Raw genomic sequence first — 12,229 nt, forward strand, 5'->3', positions numbered from 1 at the left:
CGCGCGCAACCCAGGCATTTATATCGTCTCCTACCATATTCACACGGACACAGACGTGTCATAGTATTGGACCACGTCTCGTTTCAGATCTGGGATCACTGACCCTCGATCTGTCTCATACAGATGTTTGCAGCACTATGCAAACACAGATACCAAAAAAGAAAAGCTACGTTATGGCCATCATCGACGAATATGGCAGGTACACGACAGTGCACTTTATGCAATACAAGAGAGGAGTGAACTCATTAGGAAATTCGTTAAAGCTATGGAGACTTCATTTACTAATAAGCCAAACATGGTTTGGTGACATCAAAATGGAGAATACTTGAGTAGTAATCATCAGAAATACCTAAAGGAAGAAGAAATCAAAATCCAATTATCCGCGGGGTATTCACCACAACAGAATAGAGTCACAAATAGGAAAAATTCGTTTCTTATCGAGATGCCAAGATATATTTTGTTTCATGCAAATCTCGATAAGAATTGTTGGAAGTTGACAATGATCACAGCCAATAATCTGCATAACAGACAGATCCTAATTGAAATTATGGAACTGAATGTCACTGGATTTAAGCAATTTAATTTTTTTTTGGTTGTGTAGCGTGTGTACATATTTCTAATGGAAAAAGAATATAACTCGATGAAAAGGCCAAAAAGTTCATCTTTGTTGATTATTCAGATGAGTCTAAACCTTTTCGGCTTCTTGATACTGAAGGATATCGCGTCAAGATTAGTAAAAGTATTGCTTTTTCGGTTAACGTGATTGCAGGGATTTCAAATTACATATCCTGGGAATTCGATTTAAGGTGATACCAACTAAACGAGCGCAACAATCACAGAACAGGTACATGGGCAATTCAAATTTGACGGTAGATGCAGAAGAGGAACCCAGTAAGAGGCAGAAAGCTTGATCTGGTCCAGATAAGGTAACTGGAAATGAACGATGGACGAAAAAAATTCATCTTTTTCCAGAAAAAGAATCTGGGAAATCCTGCTAGAACCAAAACACAGAGACCCAGTGAACTGTTCGTCACAAAAAGCCTTCCGTACTGTATTGACAATTGCGCGTCAAAAAGGAATGCTCATTTATATCCGAGGACAACCAAAGTGTTTTGAAATTAATTTATATCCAAAAGTTCAGCCACCGGATCAAGTATATTGATATCAAATATCATTATGCATATAACATTTAAAGGGCCGACTACTGCCTTACGAACAAGATGAAAGTCGACATTTTAACAAAGACGTTAATGAAACATAAGCTGCAATTCATACTGGAGGAATATGGACTTCTTAATGAGCAGATTCGCAAAAACAGGTAGGGTTGGGTGTTGCAGATTGAGCTTTATTTTTGAAACTTCGACTGAAGTTGCTTCTCGGTAGGGTAGACTAAGGCCCCAAGCATCTAACAATTCCCGAGCTGTTCCGTCGGGACGAGTCGTAACCAAAGCACGTTAAGAACCCTTCAGTTAATGTTTTGTTATTTTTGACAATTTCAGTATCTATGCAGTTTTTTTCAGTGTAAATTCATATTCATAAAGCTAAATTCCTTATCTTTAGCTACTCAATCTTGTACCTTTTTTACTGAAAATATTTTGAATATTTTCTTTACAATGAAGTCAGCATTTGTAAAAATTCACCAAAATTAAATAAATGCCCACATCATTTGTGGTTTTCTGAAGTTCCTGGCTTTTGAAAAAACTGTTAACTTTGTTAGGAAAATCGCAATGTGAATTAAGGTAACTTACTTAATTTTATTAGAATTATTTGATCTATTTTTGCCTAATTATTCTGGAATTTATTCATTTTTTAGGGAAAAATTTTCAATTTATTGGGAAAATGTAGTTTGAATGTAAAATGTGAAATTTACTTTGAAAAAGAGTAAGGTAAATTTTACAAATTGTTTATCATTATTATTTTATTTGAAGAAAAATAGAGGAAACTGTAGAAGTTCCACGTTTTCGTTTATCTATATACGTCAGCGGAATTTGTTATCAGGTGAACTGGTGAATTTAGCCTCGAGCAACTTGTAGCTACTGAAAGAGATCGGTTCGTTGGTCTAGGAGTATGATTCTCGGTTAGGGTGCGAGAGGTCCTGGTTTCAAATCCCGGACGAACCCAAGTTTTTACATTTTTTCAAATATACTATTATGTTTATTATATTGAATTGGCACTCGGTTACTAATATACCAATACTTGATAAAAATCAGACTAGATTTGACTATTTTTGAGTTGCAATGGAGGGACACAGCGGAACTTTTGTAGTATTTACTACTCCGAGTAGTAACTAGTAACTACATACCGAACTACAAAATTCATGGAATAAAATTTAAAAATTTTACATTTATTTCTAGAGAAGATTTCAATATTTGCAAAGGACTATAGTAACGTCGAGAAAGACCGGTGCATTGATTTAGAAAGCGACTTAGTAAAGTTGGTACAGTCAGATGAGCAGACGAAAAAAATAAACCCAACATGCGCCGCATCACGTTGAAGGTTACGATACGTATCCTTCTACACGAGCATACGACGTAAATGCAGACTTATTTATCATGGGATATTGAACGCTTTCGCACTATTATATTTATTTAAATTCCAATTGTACAGTACACACGATTATATATAGTTTATAGATAATTATATACATGCAGAAATATTATCTTCCAAGCAAATGCTAGCACTCAAATTGATTTCCATTAAATTATTTATTAATTGTTCACAGTGATGACATGTTTAAAATTCTAAGCACTATATCTTAACGTAATCAGATATCCTAATATCGAGGTTGAAAAATAGTTTTTTGCTCTCTGTGGAAAATTTGTTTTTCAATTGTAACTTTTTGAATTATCCTAATTTATTATAATAACGATCTTTACATCAAACCAAATTGAGTGATTGATAAATTTAAGGAATTTCAGTAGAGCGTTGGTCGGCTGACATCGTTTACGCTCGGCTGCACAGCGTCCAACGCTAGACTCGCTTACTAAGTCACTTACTAATATTCGAGAGCGATCTTCCGAATTTGTCGTACTCCATAATACAATAAATAGAAAGTGTCATAGTATAATTCATATTCCTACAGACAATAGCAATTCCCCTTACAAATTTAGTCTTTTATTTTATTTTAGGTACTTATTACTTCCACTCTTTTTATATAATTTAATTGTGTCTCTACCATTTTATCCTATCTAGGATTTTACTATAAAAAATACTAAGACTTCGTATTATCAATTGGAAAATTTCATATAAAAATAGCATAGCTTACGATTATTGTATTAAAATATACGAATTATCGCCTTGGTTTCTCGATTGTAAATTAATTTATAGCGTATTCGTTTATCCTGCACTGGTGTACTCCAAAAGCACTCCGATCGCTCCTTTTTACTTCTTCTTACGTCTTCCTTTTCACTCCGAATTGCTTCGGTGCAGATCAGAGTGCACCAGTGCAGGATAACCGAATACGCTATTAGTAATTTTTCCAGTAAAAAATTTCTCAGTGTAAATATTAAAAACGGATATGTTTCGAGATTTATTTTATTATTATTATTATTATTGTTTATGTATTGATAAGATTCTTGGGTCATTGACCTGTACAAATAGGTTGCTTAAAACAAGAATACATACTAAAGTGCAAAAATCTTAAGACAAGGCGGTTAACTGGGTGGTTTATATATAATAACATATTCTTAATCGATTAAAAGAGATCATGTTTGAGTCTTAATTATAAAGGTAAAGATAAGTAGAATGATTTGGACTAGTTTAAATAAATGACACATCTCAAAGGCAGAGGTGGTATTCAACATCATAAGCCAATATTGCCTAACCACATTCGGATCCGCAGTATTTCTAAGAAATTATTTACTGTGAATTCATATCTTAAATCATTCAAGCATACTCTTTATCTTTTGGAATCCACAAACCTAAACTTAGCTCTCAGCTCCATCGGAGAGCCTGGTCAGCAAAACCAGTGTGACAATCTTCGTAACACATTTAATAACGGCAATTTCTCTATAATTTGAGGATTCTATTTTGGAGCTTTTTTTGTTTTATAAAAAGATGAATTTTTGCCCAATTAGTTGAGACTTCTTCTCTCCAGATCCTTCCAAACAAGCCCTCAAAATATAGCAGCCAATTTTTAGGGAGATATTTATAAAATTCCTTGCTAATATCATCCTCTCCAGTGAGCCTTGCTTAATTTACATTTTTTAAAACTTTCTTGAATTTCATTTTGGATGTCATCCGAGTTCAAGAGAGGACGAAGGACTTCAAACCAGCAGATATTTAACGCAGTACAAGGTGAATACATTGCATTGGCAAATTCTTGCCATGCTGCTAAGCTAATATGGCAGATAGTGGAGGCTTCAAATCTAAAATTGCTAACCGCCTTCTAGAATTTCACTGAATTATTATCTGAAGCCAGGTCATTAAAGCGAGAAATCTTAAACTCCTTACGCTTTTTATCAATTACACAAACATAGTGACGTCTCGACCCCTTGTACGTCCTATCGTCGGTGTCCGAAAACCCAGATTCTATACTTATCTAAATCCCTCTTTAATTCACGAGCCACTTAGGAACATTCATCATCGTACAAAAGAGTTTTCCTGAAGGGTGATCTTAATAACGGACATTATACCCTCGATGTAGACTAACTCCAGGGGATTCGTCCATTTAATCGACTAAAGTAAAGAATTTGCATTTAGGTTAGAATAAGAATACTCTTTGCGATACAAGTACAATTTAGTAACTATAAGTTAATTTTACATGCAGCAAGATCCATTACACTATTAACTATTGGTTCTTGAGAGGACAAATATGTAGGACTATTTTTATTCACCCTGTTTTTTAAGATTATCTAAATTGTTGTTAACGTTTACATTAATTCTCCCAGGAGCGATACAGGAAAATAAAGCTGGTGTACCTCCTGGTAATCTAATGTATTCACAATCTAAATTGTTGAATTTACCCCAAAAAGGAGTGAGGAAAATTTGCCAAATATTTCCACAGTGTACACAGTTCTACTTTCTAAGTTTGAATCCGTGAAAAATGGGTAATTTAATAAAATCAGTAAAACTTTTCGGAGTGTCTATGCGACCAGAATTCTATGCGAATAATTCACCTGTCGCGGAACGGCTATTGGAGCAGAATTCTCGACGAATAGCTTGTCCGTAGCGAACAACTATTCGTCGGGAATTTTTCATGAATATAATATTTACTTTGATTTAAAATATCGTAGTCTATACAGATCCGCTATTTTTTCCTGGACTTGAATTTTTTATTTCCGCAAATTGTAACATCAAGGAACCTTCTTTTTCGGCAAAATCTTTTTCTACTTTAACGAAATTTTACTATTTTATAAAAAAAATTATGAATATAAATTTGTAAACATATGCACAAATTGACATACAATCAAGAGGAAAAATTACACAAACAGGGGGAAACCGACAATTGTACATTTTTCCGCCGTTTTAAAAAAACTCCAGTTTAAAATATTCGCTATGGCCATAAAACGTTTGGTGTAAAATATCTTCAATTATCCGATAGCTCAGGTAGAGTGATTGGTCACATCTCAAACCCCTTTTCCCAGCTCCCCCTTTAAGAAATTACGTTTTAGCAACTGGTCACAGAAGAGTGATTAGTCAATTCACAAACCCTTTTTCCAGCTCCACCTTTAAAAAAATACGTTTTAGCGACTGGTCATAGAAGATTGATTGGTCTCATCTCGAACCTCTTTGCCAGCTCCCCCTTTACAAAATTACGTTTTAGCAACCGGTCACAGAAGAGTGATTGGTCAAATAACGAGCCCCTTTTCCAGCTCAACCTTTAAAAAAATACTTTTTAGCGAATGGTCACAGAAGAGTGATTGGTCACATCTCGAACCCCTCTTCCAGGTCCCCCTTTACAAAATTACGTTTTAGCAACTGTGCACAAAAGAGTTATTGGTCAAATAACGAGCCCCTTTTCCGGTTCAACCTTTAACCCTTAAAGCGCCATGAGGATCGTGGGCGATCCCAATTTTTGTTCGCGCGATTATAGCAAAGCCCCATTTGTGAATTTAAATTTGGTGGCACCCTCCATCGTTAGTTAAACATCTCTTCTTCCGATTTATAGCATTGGAAAGTGGTTGCGTAGATTAGTTGAGATCCAGCATTCGTTGCAAGCAGTCGGTGTCTCGATTGGGGTCCCCCACGACCCCACATGTCGCTTTGTGATATTTTCAGACGAATTTATTTTTTAAAATATTTTGCGTACTAGTGAAAAGAAGTGTAAGTATTGCAAAAAAGTATCAAGTTTTTTTTTCAAGCGCTTGTTCCTAACATATACAATTTTAAATGCCATTGACTGTCTCCAATCTCTGTACATTCATCTCGGTACTCCTCATCTTAAAGAGAGGTATCCTAATGCAGTGATCCGCAAAGACATCCTGATGAGAACTGGTAGTATTCTTGGAAAAGATCGGCTCTCTAAGGAACAAAGAGAACACTCTCATCTCGAAAAAAGCAAGAGGTGCTGCATAATGAAATAATCATTGAAAACCGTTTCTTTCACTTTTAATGAAATGGCCTAATTCAGATTTCCAAATAAATACCTTTTTTCGGAACTGCACTATCACAGTTTTTTCTCTTGAATTAGGTATAAATATGGAGAATTGACTGAGTTATAATTTTTTGTATGAAAAAAGTCATTTTTCACGTTTTTATAAGAAATCCTTTTTTTCACGCGCACCAAAAATGTTTTCATTGATATAACCTTATCTCCACATTAAAAGGATAGTTGGAGAGTATCCAATAATTTTATTGAATTGAAATAACACATACTCTCTTTGCAGGATGAAATTTTCCAGCGGGGGTCGCCCACGGCCCCACATGGCGCTTCGTGAAATTATTACATAGGAGGGCGCTTTAAAGGTTAAACAAATATGTTTTAGCAACTGGTCACAAAAGAGTGATTGGCCCAACCTCGTACCCATTTTCCAGCTCCTTCTTCACAACAATACGTTTTAGCTACTGGTCAGAAAAGACTCATTAGCCATATCTCGAACCCCTTTTCCTGCAATTAGTCACGGAAGAGTGATTAGTCACACCCTGAACCCCTTTTCCAGCTACATCTTTAAAGAAACACGTTTTAGTGACTGGTCACAGAAGAGTGATTGGTCACATCTTGAATCCCTTTTCCAGCTCAAGTGCCTTTTAACAACTGGACAAAGAAACATGGAGGGAAACTTTATTTTTTTCATAACTTAGAAATGAAGTTATTTCTCACCATAAGTGTATTTGTTCATAATTCTTTATTTTCTTAAAGCTATTCAATTAAAGAGAAAAATCATCATTCTTGTCAAAGTTTAAAAAAAAATTAAGTTTCGTTCACTACAATTGGTATTACTGCTTGGCCCCAGAAATACCCAAGTGACACCGATACAAGATAAAAGACACCTTCGCTAACATTGCTTTGGAGGCTTCATAATTACTGACACTAAACATAACCTCAACTGTCTCAAAATTTTAATAGATTTTATAGAATGATATGACACGGTATTTTGAGTCATTGATCTCACTAATATTCAAATAGCTAGCAATGGGTTATGAACTCTTAACTGGCACTATGAGTAAAAAATACTTCAACAAATTTTTTAGCCAGTTAAAGGATAAATAAAATAAGAAAAAAATGTAATTCACAAATAATATTTAATGTAATTAGTTTTATATGGCAATAATCGTTACACGATGTCGCTCTTTATATGTGTAAGTGGAACTTCTTATTAAGTAAACCGGTAAATTTTGCCTCAAGCGACTTGTAACTTCGAAAAGATATCGGTTCGTTGGTCTAGGGGTATGATTCTCGCTTAGGGTGCGAGAGGTCCCGGGTTCAAATCCCGGACGAACCCAATTTTTTACATTTGTTCATATCAACTATAATGTTTATTATATTGATTAGTTTCACCCAGTTACTAATATAAAGCTAAATAAAATTTTTCTTTAATAAAATAATAATAAATATTAATAACTAGTGTGTTTCCTGATGATTGACAATTAATAATTATATCTTAGTAAATAAAAGTTTTAAAATAAGCCAATATAAATGTTCTTATAAACAGAAATTTGTACCCTTATAACCCGCTGAAACTCCTATGCACTTTAAATTAATATGATTAAATTTTAAAAATCATGATGTGCAATTTTAAAATACATTTTTTTCAACTCAGTTTGAAGATCATAATTTAAAAATGTTTTAATTTTTAAACAAAGTGTTAAATTTTTTAATTTTTAAGGCTCCGAGTTTAAATTTAATAATTTAAAAAGATTTTAATTAGAAAACATATGATTTTTTAATTTTTTGTATTAATTAAACTTTGAAGGTTTGAAATATTTAAAATTCTTCTATTTTGAAAAAAAATGTTTAGTAAAAGAATCTATTTAATAACTTTGAATGATGATTTTTTATTTTAAAATTTTCAATAATATTAAGCATTTTAAACTCAAGTAAAAAAATATATTTTTAAATTATTTATAGCAATCTTGTTTTGTATTATTTGTAGTATTTGAAGTGTAGCAGTCAATAGGCGTTATACGTCTTATATCTTTTTAAACTTTTTACCGTTGCAAAAAAAAAACTATTGCGATTATTCCGTGACCTTCTATATGGAATTTTAACATAGAATACGAATTTCAACAATTTAAAAGTTGATTTTGCTGTTTTTTCGAGTTTTTTAAAAAGGAACCAATTGGGGACCCAATGAGGTCTTTACGCGTACTTTGTAGAGGATCCATTAGGTTCCTTTGGTCCGCCAGGGATATACTCGAAATTAAGCAACGTTAGTTATTTGATGAAGTTAAATCGTTGCCCTAACCTCACATCCGAAATCCACGACAAAAAATACCCTTCGATTTTGCGTGTGAGTCCCGAACCACGTATTACCGTTGTCTTATCTGATCGAAGTCAGAGGTTTTGTTAGAAATTACAGTGAAATTTTTCCATAGCACCGATTTTGGGGCGATAGTGGGTGGGAACTAACTCATTATCGCCTGCTCCGCTTTGGTTTGTTCACGCCTGAATGCTCGCCTGAATGACAACCGCAGATCCATCGCAGCTACTGTTACATATACCTGCACCGCGGCTTCAATTCTCAGAAGGCTATAGAAGGGAGGTCTGTTGAAGGGTTTCACTGTAGTTATTTAATTTTGTATGAAATATTTGATGTTGGTATGAGGCTTGATTTCTCTAAAATGTAACATTCTTTAAACCCGTGGTTCAGCATATTTTCGTCGTATTCCAATATTCAAGAAGAACAACCCGCCAATCAGAAAGCTCGAGTCGTCCTCTGCACATCTGGCATGCGTAGAATGCGCGAAATGGACACTCAATGATTTCTAAATTCAGGATCATAGACTGCATCTAGCGTGTAATTCGATTCCTAAGATAACAATAAAAAATTTCCAAATATTCTCAGATAATTTACTTTAAAAAGAAATCAATTGAAGAAACCAAAACAAAAATAAATGGAAGTACATAAATGATTTATCTGATAAAAGTGTATGTACATTGAATTTCCACTCATATCCTCGCGCGCCTAGTTCCCCTGCCGCTATACGCACTAATTTCCCCGTGCGCAGTTCCTTCACCTCCCACCATGGTCGCTATGCGGGCTATACGGTCACGCCCGCGAGAGGGGCTGACTAATGAAAAAAAGAGACCGGACGAACGGGAAGTTTCAACTGAATATTTTAATATGACATCATGGGAATGCAGATCACTTTTTCGATAAAATATTCGATACGTCAAAGTAACTCTTAAATGTCATAATAGTAAAATTTTTCAAGTGTAGAATGTTATTTCTCAGTCATATTCCATTCTTTCGTCGATTGAAGACCTTTCAGTGTCCTGCAATACAATCAACTGTCCGAAATTTGAAATGTGAGTTACCGATCTGAAACACTAACCTCAAATTTTAGATATTTTATTTCGTGACACTGAAAGATCACTAATCGACAAAAGAACTCTCTAAATCTGAATTAGTGAAATTTCACTGATTCAAATAGCTAGAAATGGTTCACTGACAACTAGTGAAAGATTACTTATTGATTCAGTGAAATAACCACGTTTGAGGGTTGGCAGCACTGCATCATGTCAATTTAGCAATCATAATCAAATAATATTTTAGTACATTCAATCAAAGAATCATAATAATAACTTAAAATCCATGAATATGATCAAATATTAAAAAGGTGAAAAGTTCCAATGCTTTCAAATGACAAATAACCTCACATATTACTTTAATCTCAATATTGTACTTTCATGTACGAATCCGTTAAGTAAGTACTTCTTATAGGAGTTAGAGTATATTTATCCCGAAGTAATTCATCAGATTTGCAGTCCAAAAATTAAAAAATTAATTTCATTAAGGAATTCTTCTTGCTACTTAAGTAAAAGAGTAACAAAAACGCTTAATTTAAAAATGTAGAGGTTATGCTTCACATGATTTACTCTGGTGTTACTGAACTGATTAGTGAATGAATCAGAAATCACTGATTATTCAATTATGTGTCTAATTACTATTTCAATCAGTGAATTTTTCACTGATTCAAATTTAGAGAGAATGGAACACGACTGAGAAAATCATTCTAAACTTGAGAAGTATTACTATTCAGGCGTTTATAACTTACGGTTGCGTTTAGAAATTTTTCTCCAAAAAGTCATGTACAGTTTCAGTGCAGAGCCATGTAGGTACCAAAAATCATGTAACGTTCCTGGCGGCTGACATTTCCACCTATCGTAGCATGATACATTTAAAAATTTAGACCTTTATAACTTACTTGTGATTTTAGATTATTTCCTCCAAAAAAGTTATCTGCATTCCTATGTCAAAGATATTATACGTATATGAATAGTTGTCAACAACTGTGCTAACCTTCCTGACAATTGCACCCATTCGTATAAGACGGTAAGGTCATGTTGCAATACTCAATATGCCGCAAAATATTTGAGTCGGTTTTTGATTCTATTATATTAATTTTTAGTTGACAAATTGTAATATTTTAAGGAAGTGAAAAATTAGTCATGATAATTAATCGCATGCTAACGGACCGCGACTCCTTTAACTGCGCATGTGCCGAAAAGCATTATTATTGATAGTAGAGGTCCTCCAGAGCGGGACATTCGTGAGTGTACGTTTTACGGCGGGGGACATAGATAGAAATCTATTTATTTTTCCATTGCTTTTTACGTTTAAGACTAATTTCTTCACCAAATTTGTTTGTGAATAAGTCGATATCCTGTGAACATGAGTCATTGTACACATTTTTTATAAAATTTCTCAGATAAACACTTGCGTTATTTAATGTAACCTATTGTACAGTGCTCTTGAACCTAATCCTCTCTGATGAAGTCGGTTTTTCCTACACAGACATTTATTGCCGTATATGGCATGTCTAAAAAATCATCTGGCTTACAGAAAAATGTTCCAATATTCTTCACTCTGAGGCTTACAAGCACGTCAGAGTCACAGAAAATGGGATGTTTCTTCATTGATGCAGCACGTTCTCATCGTGCGCTGTGCCCGTGGCTCGTAAGTGTGAGCACGCCTAGGGCGCGTCTGTTAAATCCCGCGATTAGCACTCAGATATTTACTCTTTGTATTTGGAATGCTTGAATGAAACTTCATCAAAAAGATCTCTTTAGATCGCAGTATTTATATGCGTCTTCATATTCTGAATTTCTTACTTAAATAAGTGTAGTTAAAGATTAAGTTTCTCAAAGCTCTGTAGGCTTTGAGGTACACGTTATTATGGTGACACTCGCACTGCGGACTCGTCCTATCAAGAACCCGTGCAGAAATTCCAATTTGGATCTGATCGGGGCCAGATCGGGCAGAATTTGGCCCAAATCAGGCTATCTAGATAGGGCTAGACTCGAAATGAAACGCGATGCCTGATCGGGGCCCAAGCGCTGCGCCCAGAGATAACCATACCTGGCCCCGATCAGGCCCATATTAATTTATTTTCTTTATTCTTAATTAAAAGGGATTCTTAAATAAAATAATATTAAAATCGAATATATCACCTCCTTAACTGAAATTTGAGAATATAAATATCAGGTTATCTAATAGATCGCGATATGAAAAAATTGGAGTGTGTCAGACACTTTTTTTCGAGCAAACGGAAAAAGTCAAACGACGCAACATAACAGCCAGCATTTGTGCATGATAAACCATTTAAGTATTTTGCAATATATTTT

At 34.4% G+C, this 12,229-nt stretch overlaps 1 protein-coding gene and 1 non-coding gene across 2 annotated transcripts in view; both read left to right on the forward strand.

The window, feature by feature from the left end:
- Positions 1-12,229, forward strand: part of LOC117180557 (esterase E4-like) — a 59,107-nt gene that overhangs the window by 1,048 nt on the left and 45,830 nt on the right. The window contains exon 3 of the mRNA XM_033373052.1: positions 88-199. Within this exon, the coding sequence (XP_033228943.1) occupies positions 88-199 (112 nt within the window). The remainder of the gene's footprint in view (positions 1-87; positions 200-12,229) is intronic.
- Trnap-agg lies at positions 7,812-7,883 on the forward strand. The gene has a single exon. It is a non-coding gene; the product is annotated as a tRNA-Pro (tRNA).

The sequence above is a fragment of the Belonocnema kinseyi genome, chromosome 9, assembly GCF_010883055.1.
Source record: "Belonocnema kinseyi isolate 2016_QV_RU_SX_M_011 chromosome 9, B_treatae_v1, whole genome shotgun sequence".
NCBI classification, from domain to species: domain Eukaryota; kingdom Metazoa; phylum Arthropoda; class Insecta; order Hymenoptera; family Cynipidae; genus Belonocnema; species Belonocnema kinseyi.